Genomic DNA, 11399 nt, shown 5'->3' with positions numbered 1-11399 from the left:
AAGTGCTATTAAAGACTCAACTAACTTTTTCTAAGAAAACTAGCAAGAATCTTAAATAATGAACTCTACAATAAGTGATTAAAAACTGTCTTTGTCTAAAAATACAACTTATCTTGGTGTTGTGATAGATGAAAACACACATAAAGGACCATGCCCTCAAACTAAGCCGTTCAAACGGCTTGTTAGCAAATGTTTAACATTATGTTTATAACTTTGAAACGCAACTATCTATGCATCATTCAACTTTCTCTTCAAATTTACAATATACATGTCGAGCTAAAACCGTCTGTCTCTAAAGTCGTTTCGCTTCAAAATAGAGCAATACTAATAATTTATTTCTGAAAAAAATACCCAAGTGAAGCCCTGTCTCTTGCATCCAAACTCTTTCGAGTCTATGGCTTATTCAAGTTTTTAAAATGTCTGGGATTAACAACTCTGTCTTCTTCCTACCATATTTCATAACTACTGAAGTCTTTAGATTCAAGATTCTGTTCTTAAAGTACCTTATTTCAACCCAAAACGTTACGCTTAACTTCATCTTTTATTTCCATAACTTGTTTCTTTGTACATCTTATAACTTCTATTTGTGTATGTGTAAATATGTGCATGCATATATGTAAATAGGTTGTATCAATTATTTTACCTATATCACAAAGCATGTTGATTCTGATTGTGTGGTCCATTAAGAGCGCAATGTCTTAAGATAATTGTTTAGCTCACAATTTCATGTTTACTAGACACTTCCATTGTCATCACACTAAATTCTAGTGTCGCACAGAGTCGTGTGTAAAGTTAGAATTTGTTGTGTGATTGCCAGCTTTGATTGGGTGAAAAAAAGGGAAAGCCCTAGAGCTTATGGCATGAACGTCGCCAAAAAATGAAAAATATTTTTAAAAATACAAAGAGTATTCATTTGTGTTTTTGTGCCGTAATTGTAAAATATATGTAAGAAAACAACACTGGTAAGACATCTTACCCATCTTTTTTTTTTTTTACGATAATCTTTTTTGTTTTTTTTTTGAATTCTTATTCTATGGCGCTATTATCTCGCACCGTTAAGAACGCCATCTTTTGACTAAAGTTATCTTGACAAAAACGAAAAATAAGATTATCTTTCAGTTGGCCACTAAATTTTGTTTTTTTCATTTCTAAAAATTTTTAACAAGGTGCGTTGTTATGTATTTGTAGTTTATTGCGTAACCTTGAAGAGTGATTTTTTAAAATCAAATGTACTTGAGAGTAATATAAAACACAAAATTGACTGCAGAGAATTTATAGAAATTCGTAAAATGAAGCACTCAAGGGTTTAATTTTGATTTTTGTTTTAAGTTAGTTGTTCCGAACTGAAATTGTTTAGTTCCGTTAAATTATACTCCCGCATTTCTTTCATTTTCTCATACCATTTTTGCATTCGCGGACCGAATTAAACACCATTTGATTTTCAAATCTTGACCAAAGCTTATTCTGATAAAGATCATTTATTTAATTGCCTTATCTTAGTGTTTAAAAATACAAATGAATAAATATATTTGAAAATAAATTTAAAAGACGCAGTCAAATATTTAATTTTTTTTTTAACCTAAATGGTCTGAATTAATTATTCGTGTTCTGACTGATTATACAAATCGTCAACTTTTATTTCTCACTAAACACCAACAACAAACTTTGACGTTTATTCCAATGGATGCTCTGGTGGTTGTGAAGCATCTTCATTCTCTTGCAAAGAATCCTCAAAATAGAGATACAATTGTTAAAGTATGTTTAAGTTGTTTATATATATTGTTCTGTCTTTCAATCTGATTCACTAGTGAGTTAGGAATATTAAATACTTCTGTAAAAGGAAATATTTTCATTGTTAAATTTTTTTACAGTAGTTTATAATTGCGCTTATTTAGTTCATTGATTTTACTTATCCATGTAATAATTACAAAGTATAATACACAGAAGTAAGCATACACAGGATTTGGTTATATAGTTAATGCTGTAAAACATATAAGAATAATTTACTAGATTATTAATTTCTAGAAAAAGTAAAAACAATGATTGGATAAGTTATTTTGATGATGATGATTTTTTTTTTTGAACTTATTTTAAATAAAAATTCTTGCTATAGGTTATTTTATTTTAGAAATTGATTAAATAAGTTCGAGTTAGCACCAATAAAAACGAAATAAAGTAACTTTGTGTAGTATCTAATTAGTAACAGAAAATAAAATTTTCAAAAAAAAAAACTTATTAGAATAATGACTGCAACTTTTAAGTGAGATAGTATTGAAATTAGTTCTGAAGCCTCATAATGAACCATATCTTTATAAAATACAAATCCATAGTTTCAAAAATCAAGTATACATTACTAATTCTGCAGAACATAACAAACTTCAGTCTATAACTGCATTGTTTGCAATATTCATAAAATTTAGTAGGTTGTACACCATTAAAGTTCTTCTACAGGAGTCTGGAAAACATTTCATATAAAATTTTAAACAAGTTTCTGAATTTAAAAGATTTTATTATTTATTGGTGGGCTTTTTAGTACAATCAAACATTTTGCTGTATTGTTTACAATTTACTCAATGAACTCATAAATTATTTCTCTAAAGGATGAAATGTTGTTTCCTATGTCAGAATCAGTTCAAATCAAGATAGGATTTTTAACTCCAAGTGAACTCAAAGCTGCAGTTTATTATGATCTGACCAACTTAAATGTTTCTTCAATTTTAAGTTTGCACAAAGTGTAGCTAAATCCACTAAATCAATTTTTTTCTCCTCAATAAAGACCCCTGGAAAAGAGTTACTTAAGAACAATCTCTGGTTACAACTACCACTTGCAATTTTCCAGGTTTTTCATGGTTTCTCATTGTGTTGATACATGCATAATAATAATAAAATTTGTTGTACAGTCTTCACAGCCTCAAGTCCTTCACAGAAGCATTATAAACCATCAGCAAAAAGATTTCATAGTGCAGGTATTGAGATGAAATTCTCCATTCTCAATTTTATAAAAGAGACTAGTGAGACATCTCTTTTACAGTTTTAGAAGTTCCTTAAACTAGTTATTAAATTAGTTATTAGAACATTCTTTGGACAAATTGTTGGTGTGTTTTGAGACAATATCTTGCTCAATAACCCAGCTCAGTTGTTGTAGAAGTCTTGTAGATAACTTGATGAAGGGTACCATCAATACAAAGAATCAGTTCAATGTTGTGGCTGAAGCAGCCTCAAACCATTTATTAGCTTTATGATGATCCTTTCTTCTCTCTTATTTGTAACATGCATTGTCCTGTGTTTTATTTAGTAATTATGCCACCTCACTCTATATTATTTTATGATATTATAAACTCCTGTCTTGGGATCTCCAAATCGAGCTGCAATTTAATGCTGAGATGCTGAGTTCCTGTTCCTCCTGCAAGATTCTTTTTGGTCTTCCCTTTCTGGAGTTTACAAATTTCCAGTTAAAACATTGATTTAAAATTATTAAAGTAAAATAAAGGATGTAAAAGTGGCTTTAAAAAAAATAATGAAAGTAAGAAATTTTGAAAAACTCATCATTTTTCATAATATGTGTTTAAATACCACAATAAAGATATAAAAAAAAAAAAAAAAACAATTGAAAAAGAAGCAACTTCATCCATAAAAGGTTCATCAATTTCTAGCAATAAATTTCAAACCGCAGAAAAATAATATTAATCATTTTATTAATTTGTTAAGCCTAAATGTGCAATAGAATTCTTATAACAAATTTTTATCAAGATAAATTCTGACTTTAGTTTAAAAAATAAAGTAAAACTTATTGTTTAAAGGCTATTCTATTAATTCTAAAGAACTTCACATTTAAACTTCACAAATAAATCTAATTGTTATTTTAGAACAAAGTCTAAATATAACTGTAGTAGATGTTGCAATCACTTTATGAAAAGTTCAATTTGTAGCTTGTAGTTAAATGTTATTTTTTACTCTTTAGGATCAAGGATGTCTCTCTGGGCTAGTTTTATTTATGGACAATAATGATCCAGAAGTGGTTAAACTGGTGTTGCAGGTATTCTTAAATAGGATTTTATGTTAACCTTTTGGATTTTTGATTTTTAATATATACAATTAAATCCATAAAAAAGTGACATTTTATGTTAATGAAAGTGTGTAAAAATGGTAAGAACCATTGTAATTCTTAAACATCAATTATTTTAAAATGATTTCTTGAAGTTTGATGAGATATATGACAAACTCCAAGGTATTTTTATGCGATTTAAACACATTCAATGCTAAATTGATACATAAGAATTCTTTCCACATTATTTTTTTCTGATTTAAAAAAAAAAAATTTATGTTAAAATGTGTTTTCAGTAGGGTGGTCCAAAACATAAATACTTATAAGCTGAGCCATGTTTAGAGATTGCACAAGATATTTATTTTTTTCATGATTTACTGTCTTGACACTTTCTTTTAATACAATTCAGCTCATTGTGTTGTTAGAAGAAGCTGTCATGCTGATCAATGTTGCTAAATGTTATTGTATTGATAGGTGTCACTTTGTGATAATAGAAGTATTGTGTCAGGTTAGAACAAAATGCCTTAATCAGCCAGAACTATTACTAGTGCCTAGTCTTTACAATTTTCACATGTGTAGTTATGGTGATAATCGTTGTACTGAATGAAATGAAAGATTACCACGTATTCAAACTCTTCAATGACTAGCTAGAGCTTACTGTTGCCGTTTTATGTAACTTAACTAAGTGATATGGTTTTGGTCTTTAGTTTTTTTTTGTTTTGGTTTTTTTGTTGTTTTTTTAAAAATAATATTAAAAATCAAAAAGTCGCATCATTAATTTTCAAATTTTTTCATTGAAATTAATTGGCTTACTAATTACTTTTGTTTTTGCTGTTTACATCATTATTGAAGAATGATGCAAAAGGAAACATTAAGCTGATGCAATCTATAAAGTTTGCGCTACGCAAATATTTCAGTTTGAATCTTTAATCCAATGTTAAAACTTATTAAATAAATTACTTAATCATGTTGTATTGACATGTCCAGCGTTAAGTTCAATGGCCACTTGGAATCTCTAAATATCCATCAAACACCATAAAACTTCAGCTGCATATTTTATATATTAGACTTCAAATACACCTTCCAACTTTCTAAAACAATTTTCTCCCAAATACCACCCTTGTAATGATGTAAGTAATTTGAAGTTTTTACTGAAATTAAGATTTTACTGAATGTTGATTTTTTTTTTCCAATTATCTAATTAATCTTTTAAATAATCCATTTAAATCAATTAAGTGATAAATGAATCAATTTGTGGTAGATGATAATTTGAGTTGTTTTCTGAATAAAAATTTTGTGTGAAAACATTTATTTTGTGCAAATATTTAGACCTTGCTTTTGTTAACCGAACATCCTCCAAATAAGAAAATCATTCAAAATGAGTTTGGAATGTTAGAGTCATTAAAACGTTTAACAGAGAATGATGAAAGGTATTTTCTGTTTAAATTAAAAAAATCGGTTTTATTGAATTTGTAGTTTTTTTATATTAGTAGTGGGTTCTAACCTCAAAAATGTTACTTCACATCAACTGAGCCCGTAACTTTCTATCAATAAAGTTCTGAATATGTTCAATGTTGGAGCTTTATTCTTTCTCTTGTTTTTAACATATTGAAAAAAAAACAAAAAACAAAGCATGCAAACAAGTAGTGCAAAGCAGTGTTCTATGAACTTTTCATTATTTGCAAATATGTTATAAAACTCATTTGAGAAGAATTTTTGCTTTATCTCAAGGTTCTCAGAAACTCCTGAAATCAAACAGCAGGCATCTGTACTTTTGAATCATTTGCAAAGTCGTTCCACTTCTCGACCTACAGACAGAGCTCTTAGCATGCAGCGACTGCATAAAGCACCTCCCACATCTCAAAAATTCTTTGTTGGGTCTTCAAATAAAAAAGCAAAACTGATTATCTTACAAATCAATGGTTTAACCGATGAAACAAAAAAAACATGCGAAGAATTTTTACTTACAGTAAGCAACTTTTGTAAACTCTATTTGTTTGTATTATTTTTATTGCTTTTAATTTGAGCAGAAATACCTTTTTGATAATTCACAAAGATAAAATGTGTGCTTGTTTAATGTTTTGCCTATAATATTTTTTATAAAAAAATGATTTTGAAAGAAAAAATTCAACCTTTTATTTGTGTTCAAACAAGTGCAATTTGTTTTATTTAATTACATATAATATAATATTCATAAATAAAGGTGAGGTATTAACCTAAAGAATGTTAAGCTTTTTTTTTGTTGTTGTTTATTTTTTGTTTTAACTTGAAATTTCTCCTTCATTTTTTGTTATTCTGATTGGCAATTTTTGAAACGCTATATAGTTAAACATTTATTTTCAAAATAAATAATGCTGAAATTTTATTTTGCTGACTCTTTTTTATATTTTGCTGATTGAGTTAGCAAATTTTATATAATTTTTTTTTTTTTTGGCTAATATTTTGAGTTTCTATACCTAGTTTACTTTCATATAAGGTTCGTGGTGTTCTATACCTAGTTTATTTTCATATAAGGTTTGTGGTGTTCTATACCTAGTTTATTTTCATATAAGGTTCGTGGTGTTCTATACCTAGTTTATTTTCATATAAGGTTCGTGGTGTTGTGAGTTTTACGTTTGACATGCAAAAGTTGCGATGCATGGTTCGAACTGTCCAAAGTGTAACTGCGGAAGCTTTGTGTGGTGCTATAGCAAAGTCCAAGATAATCACTGCAGATCAAATTGTAAAAAATAAATTTGGTGAAGAGGTATTTGAAAATTTTTCAAGAATTTAATATTGTAATTTGTTAAAATAAAAACTAAAAAAATATTTATGTATATACAACTTAAAAGGCTAGCCTTTGAGACAGAGAAGTGATATTTTGTAGTGTTAATAACCTCTCTTTTATTATTACTATTATTATTGCTGTTATTATTGCTGCTGTTGTTGTTATTGTTGTTGCTATTGTTATTGTTGTTGCTGTTATTATTGCTGTTGTTATTGTTATTATTGTTGTTATCGTTATTGTTGTGGCTGTTATTATTGCTGTTGTTATTGTTGTTGTTATCGTTATTGTTATCGTTATTGTTGTTGTTGTTATTGTTATTGTTGTTGTTGTTGTTATTGTTGTTGTTGGTATTGTTGTTGTTATTGTTGTTGTTATTGTTTTGTTTTTTTGAGAAATCTATTATTTTTAAAATACGGCTAATTCAAGAATTTCTATGTAAAGGTTTTATTATTATTTGGAAACAAACAAAATGTTCCAAACGACGAAAAAGCCAAGTTAGGTATTGAAGAAGATTATCCGGATTATTTACCAGAGGAGGATCCTGTTGAAACTTCTAAAACCGTAGGAGTTTGGTTTAAATTATTTTAACTAAATTTTTAAAATGATGGGAATTAGTTTCAAATTAATTTCTCGATATTTTATTAATAGGCTGTTGCTCGCCCAGGTGACAAGGATAGTGGTAGCTCTGGTTGGTTTGGAGGTGTAAAAAGCTTTATAAGTAATTCGCTCTATTGGTAGCAACTTCAAACGAAGTAAAGCTTCGCTGTCAGCTTGTTTTACAGAGCAATACTATATTATGTAAAATATTTGCAGTTTGACATTTTATTTGCTGTTTCTCTTTTATGCAACTTTTCTTAAAGCTTAAAAATGCAAAGCAATGTTTTATCCTTTGTTCACCGATGTTTAGAATTCCCTTCTTTTTTTATAACAATGAAGAAGTATTATTGAACCACACTTTCTAAATGTTTCTTAACAGTGATCAGTTCGAATCTGCAAATGGTTGTTGAAGAAATATTGTAGATATTATTTTTTTGAACGATAATACGATAAGTTTTTTTGTTTGTTTTTTTTTTGTTTTTTTGTGTTAAAACCCGATTTTTGCAAAAAGCTGGTTTTAAAACCGAAGCAAACTTCTATTTTACTTTTTCTTTAGTTACAAAATTTGTACAATAACTAAGCAGAAGAATATTCCAACTTTATAATTCTGTCAGTGGCTGTCTGGAAAACAGAATCTGACTGAAATCAAACAAATCAAACTCAATCAAACAGAAAAACTGTTTTCCTATTGAGAACTTCAACATAGTATCCCATGTTCTGAAAACTTTCCCGACTTAAGTCAAAGTTCTCACAATAAGCATCGGAAAATATTTTCCGAGGCACACGTTCTCTTGAAAAAGTAAGAAAAAAAAAAAATTGTTGTTTACTCCTAACTTGATTCTTTCATACTTTTCTTATGATTTTTCTAATGGCTTTCTAGTTTTTCTTAAGTCTCTTATCTTTTTTTACATTCTTTAAAATATTTGTGTGTGTTTTAGCAATAAATAGTCTTAATGTGTCTAATTGCTTACTAAGTTTATTTAGGCTTGGAATTCTCCGGGTACAAAACATTAAATTTGGCGATATAGTTATGATATATTTTATAATTAGACAAAATTATGAAATATTTTTACAAATAGTCATAAATATGAAACATTTTTCAAACTTGTCAAGATGAATAAAATATTTAATGATAAATTTACCGGAGATTGCCATTTTTATCTGAAAATTAGGTTGCAAATTGGGCTGGAGATCTGGTTTTAATATTAAGTAATCTCTAACAGAAGCATATTTAAACGTAAGTAACCTCGGCAATAAATGTGCGTATTTCCATTGGTTTTATAAAAATAAGATACTCTTTGTTCGTCGCTAAATCACTTTTTTCACGCTTGTCGAACTCAAAAGGTTCGTTGTTGGTTCTCCACTTCAGAGTTGTTTTATCTTTAAGTTTTTGATTGGCTGACAAATTTGTTTCTGTTAGCTTTTTTATTTTGAACTCGTCAAACAAGTCATCGAGTTTTACGCCAGTCACGCTTGAGTTTTCAGTGTGCTCGTACATATTTTCCAGTCGGATAAGAAGTGAGCTTTTACTTAACCGTTCTAATGTTAATAAATGAATATTCTCCGGCAGACCGTGCCTTAGTAATGAGTAAGAGTGATTTGTGTCCAAGTTTTCGATTATCTCCTGTTTACTCTCCGCAAAGCTAAAAAGAATTTGTATTCATTTTTAAGAAGGAAAAGAAAATAGTCGAAACTCAAACAGTTTTCTAATTTACAAAACTAAAAAGTAAAAAAATTTGTAATTGATATATCTAACATCTGTTAAACGTAAATAATAATATTACTATGTGCAAGGTCATTTGAAACTCTCACAAGAGAAAGCAAAAAGTTACCTTACAATTGGTTGCAATTGAAAAATTTCTTGTTGTTTTCTATGAAGGTTTGCGAATTCTTCTTTGGTCGTCAGCATCATGCGGTGTTTGCCTCTGGTTACTAAACCCTCTCCATCCGGTCCAAGTTCATTTAATTCTTCCTCCACACCTAACTGGTCATCACTAAAAATTCTTCTATGTAGCATCAAGTCTATTTCCCCTTCCGCCATGCTAGTACCACCTTGTGCGCGATCGGTCATGATTACTAAGTGTGCCGTCGAATCATTGATAAATATCCTAGTGCTTACAGGGTAATAATTTGAAGAAACTTTATCGTAGTTTATCAAAGTCCAAGTTTCCCTAAAATTACGTTTTCGTTTTTTTATTTCTCGACCGTTTCCATCTGTATAAAACAAATCTTTACTTTTTATGTTTGTTTTAATCCTGCTTATTACGTCTCGACTTATTCTATCATTTGGTAGGGGCCCAATTGTGTGTTCAAACTCTATATATTCAGTGTGTTTATATAAGCGAATTACTCTGCTAATGAAAGAATTGATAACTTGTCTCACTTCTTCTACGTACCGACTTTTAAATACTTCTGTTTTTATTTCTACAGATTTGTCATTTGGAACAAATTCAGATGATCCTGATCGAAAGATATAAGCTCCAGCAGAATTAACGCATTTATCATCGCCCATAAATTCTGGTTTGTAGTATAAAAACTTCTGATCAAAATCAACAGACAATTTCATATTTTTCCGACTGAGTTTTAATAAGTTTCCTTGTTGTGAGGAAAATTCAAGTCGCAAGTGATCATTTTCGATAAAGCTATCTTGACTGCTTTTAGCAAAAAATGCTTTATTACTTTTAGTTTTTCGTAAAACCTGATGAGACACAAGATAGTTTCTAAATCCAAGAGGGGGAAGTACAGCTGGAAATACAACCTCATGTCGTGTTGGGTTTTCTTGAAGTAACTTTTGTAGCTTCAACGTTATCTTTGATACTGGAAATAAATCAACTGCAAGCTCGGTTTTCTTAGCTCCGCTCACAACTAAACTCTCACCGTAGTTGGTAGGAAATTTAATAAAGACTTTTACTTCCCTCGCAACTGGATTGTAAATGTTTATGATGAATGTTTTGTTTGAAGAAACAAGGTTGCACGCACTCACATTTAAATAATCGCATCGTTGAAAAAGATTTTCGAAGTTTCCCGTCTTTTTGAAGTTCATTTTTGTGCTAACGCTTTTTGAGATGAAGTTCTAAAAACATGAAGGTATTTTAAAACCGTTTACATCACGTAAAGTTGACCAGTAAACCTATTGTTTAATCAGTTATCATCTTACTTGGCAATTAACTCTTCCTTCGAACAATTGTCTGACGTAATCATCCGCGACATATTGTTTTTCCGTTCCAGTGACTGCATCGTGATGTTGATTAATAGCCATCGCTCGTTTTAAAGCTGAAGGAGAGTGGCTATAATCTTTTGAATTAGACTCTAACTGCTTACAAGCCTAAAGTATGACAATTAAAGAAGCGATCACAAAATCGCTAAAAAAGCAATTGCAGTTATCATAGAGAGTCTCTTTTTATCTGAGACATCAAGCATACCTGCAAAATGTTGCTAGATTCTCGAATGTAACCTTTTAAAGAAGGTCTACTTGTGTAAAAGCCAGTCCAATAGCATCCAGAAGGTTTATCCGAGTAAGGAAAGAAATCATCTGTCTTCACTTCTAGCGAAATATTTTTTTTGCGTACTTCTTTAAGGTATCGTGACGGAGTCGAGTAAAATGCATTTATTTTTCCCCTCTAAGTAAATTTTGAAAAAAGTAGGTAAATTTTATGATTTAAGAAGTATAAATTTAATCTATACAAATAAATTTTGTTTTAAAAAATAAAAGCAAAAAAAAAGATTTTTAAATGCCAAAAAAAACTTGGTACAAATAATTTAGTACAAGTATTTATAAAGTATATACGCTATTCACGGCTCCGATCAGCTTGTCCATGTTAGAGTACCACTTATTTGAATTAACGTATGAAAAATCTGCTCCCATAGTAATCATAAGATTGTTTGTCGGAAAAGATAAAGCTTCTTTGAAAATCTCTTCTTCAAACGCCTCAACATCAGAATATGAAAACATATCATTGCAACCCTCAAATTCGTCGAAACAGAATCTTT

General features: G+C 29.4%; 2 protein-coding genes across 3 annotated transcripts in view; one reads left to right on the top strand and one right to left on the bottom strand.

Moving 5' to 3' along the window:
- Positions 1 to 1263: 1263 nt before the first annotated feature.
- Positions 1264 to 7866, top strand: LOC145193507 (armadillo repeat-containing protein 1-like). The gene is made up of 7 exons (XM_090078794.1): positions 1264 to 1755; positions 3962 to 4036; positions 5375 to 5475; positions 5777 to 6014; positions 6636 to 6791; positions 7254 to 7373; positions 7461 to 7866. The coding sequence occupies exons 1-7, from the start codon at positions 1681 to 1683 to the stop codon at positions 7548 to 7550; spliced, it is 855 nt and encodes a 284-aa protein (XP_089934920.1). The 5' UTR covers positions 1264 to 1680; the 3' UTR covers positions 7551 to 7866.
- Positions 7867 to 8424: 558 nt separating this feature from the next.
- LOC145190375 (lysosomal alpha-mannosidase-like) overlaps positions 8425 to 11399 on the bottom strand; it is a 7725-nt gene continuing 4750 nt past the window's right edge. For both annotated transcript variants that reach the window (XM_090078792.1, XM_090078793.1), the window contains 5 exons: positions 11197 to 11399; positions 10832 to 11029; positions 10567 to 10734; positions 9242 to 10482; positions 8425 to 9052 (listed from right to left, as the gene is read on the bottom strand). The exon at positions 11197 to 11399 is cut by the window's right edge and continues 112 nt beyond it. In XM_090078792.1, coding sequence (XP_089934918.1) covers positions 8641 to 9052; positions 9242 to 10482; positions 10567 to 10734; positions 10832 to 11029; positions 11197 to 11399 — 2222 coding nt within the window. In that variant the 3' untranslated portion in view covers positions 8425 to 8640. The remainder of the gene's footprint in view (positions 9053 to 9241; positions 10483 to 10566; positions 10735 to 10831; positions 11030 to 11196) is intronic.

The sequence above is a fragment of the Hydra viridissima genome, unplaced genomic scaffold (genome assembly GCF_058129835.1).
Source record: "Hydra viridissima isolate aposymbiotic clone 2 unplaced genomic scaffold, HvirCarnegie_v1 scaffold_2, whole genome shotgun sequence".
Lineage (NCBI taxonomy): Eukaryota > Metazoa > Cnidaria > Hydrozoa > Anthoathecata > Hydridae > Hydra > Hydra viridissima.
Note: the sequence above shows the minus strand (reverse complement) of the source record. Positions and strands in the feature narration are given on the sequence as shown.

Coding starts and splice junctions, on each gene's coding strand:
- LOC145193507 (XM_090078794.1), top strand. CDS start 1,681: ATGGATGCTCTGGTGGTTGTGAAGCATCTTCATTCTCTTGCAAAGAAT. Junction 1,756..3,961: donor ATAGAGATACAATTGTTAAA/GTATGTTTAAGT, acceptor TTTACTCTTTAG/GATCAAGGATGTCTCTCTGG. Junction 7,374..7,460: donor CTGTTGAAACTTCTAAAACC/GTAGGAGTTTGG, acceptor TTTTATTAATAG/GCTGTTGCTCGCCCAGGTGA.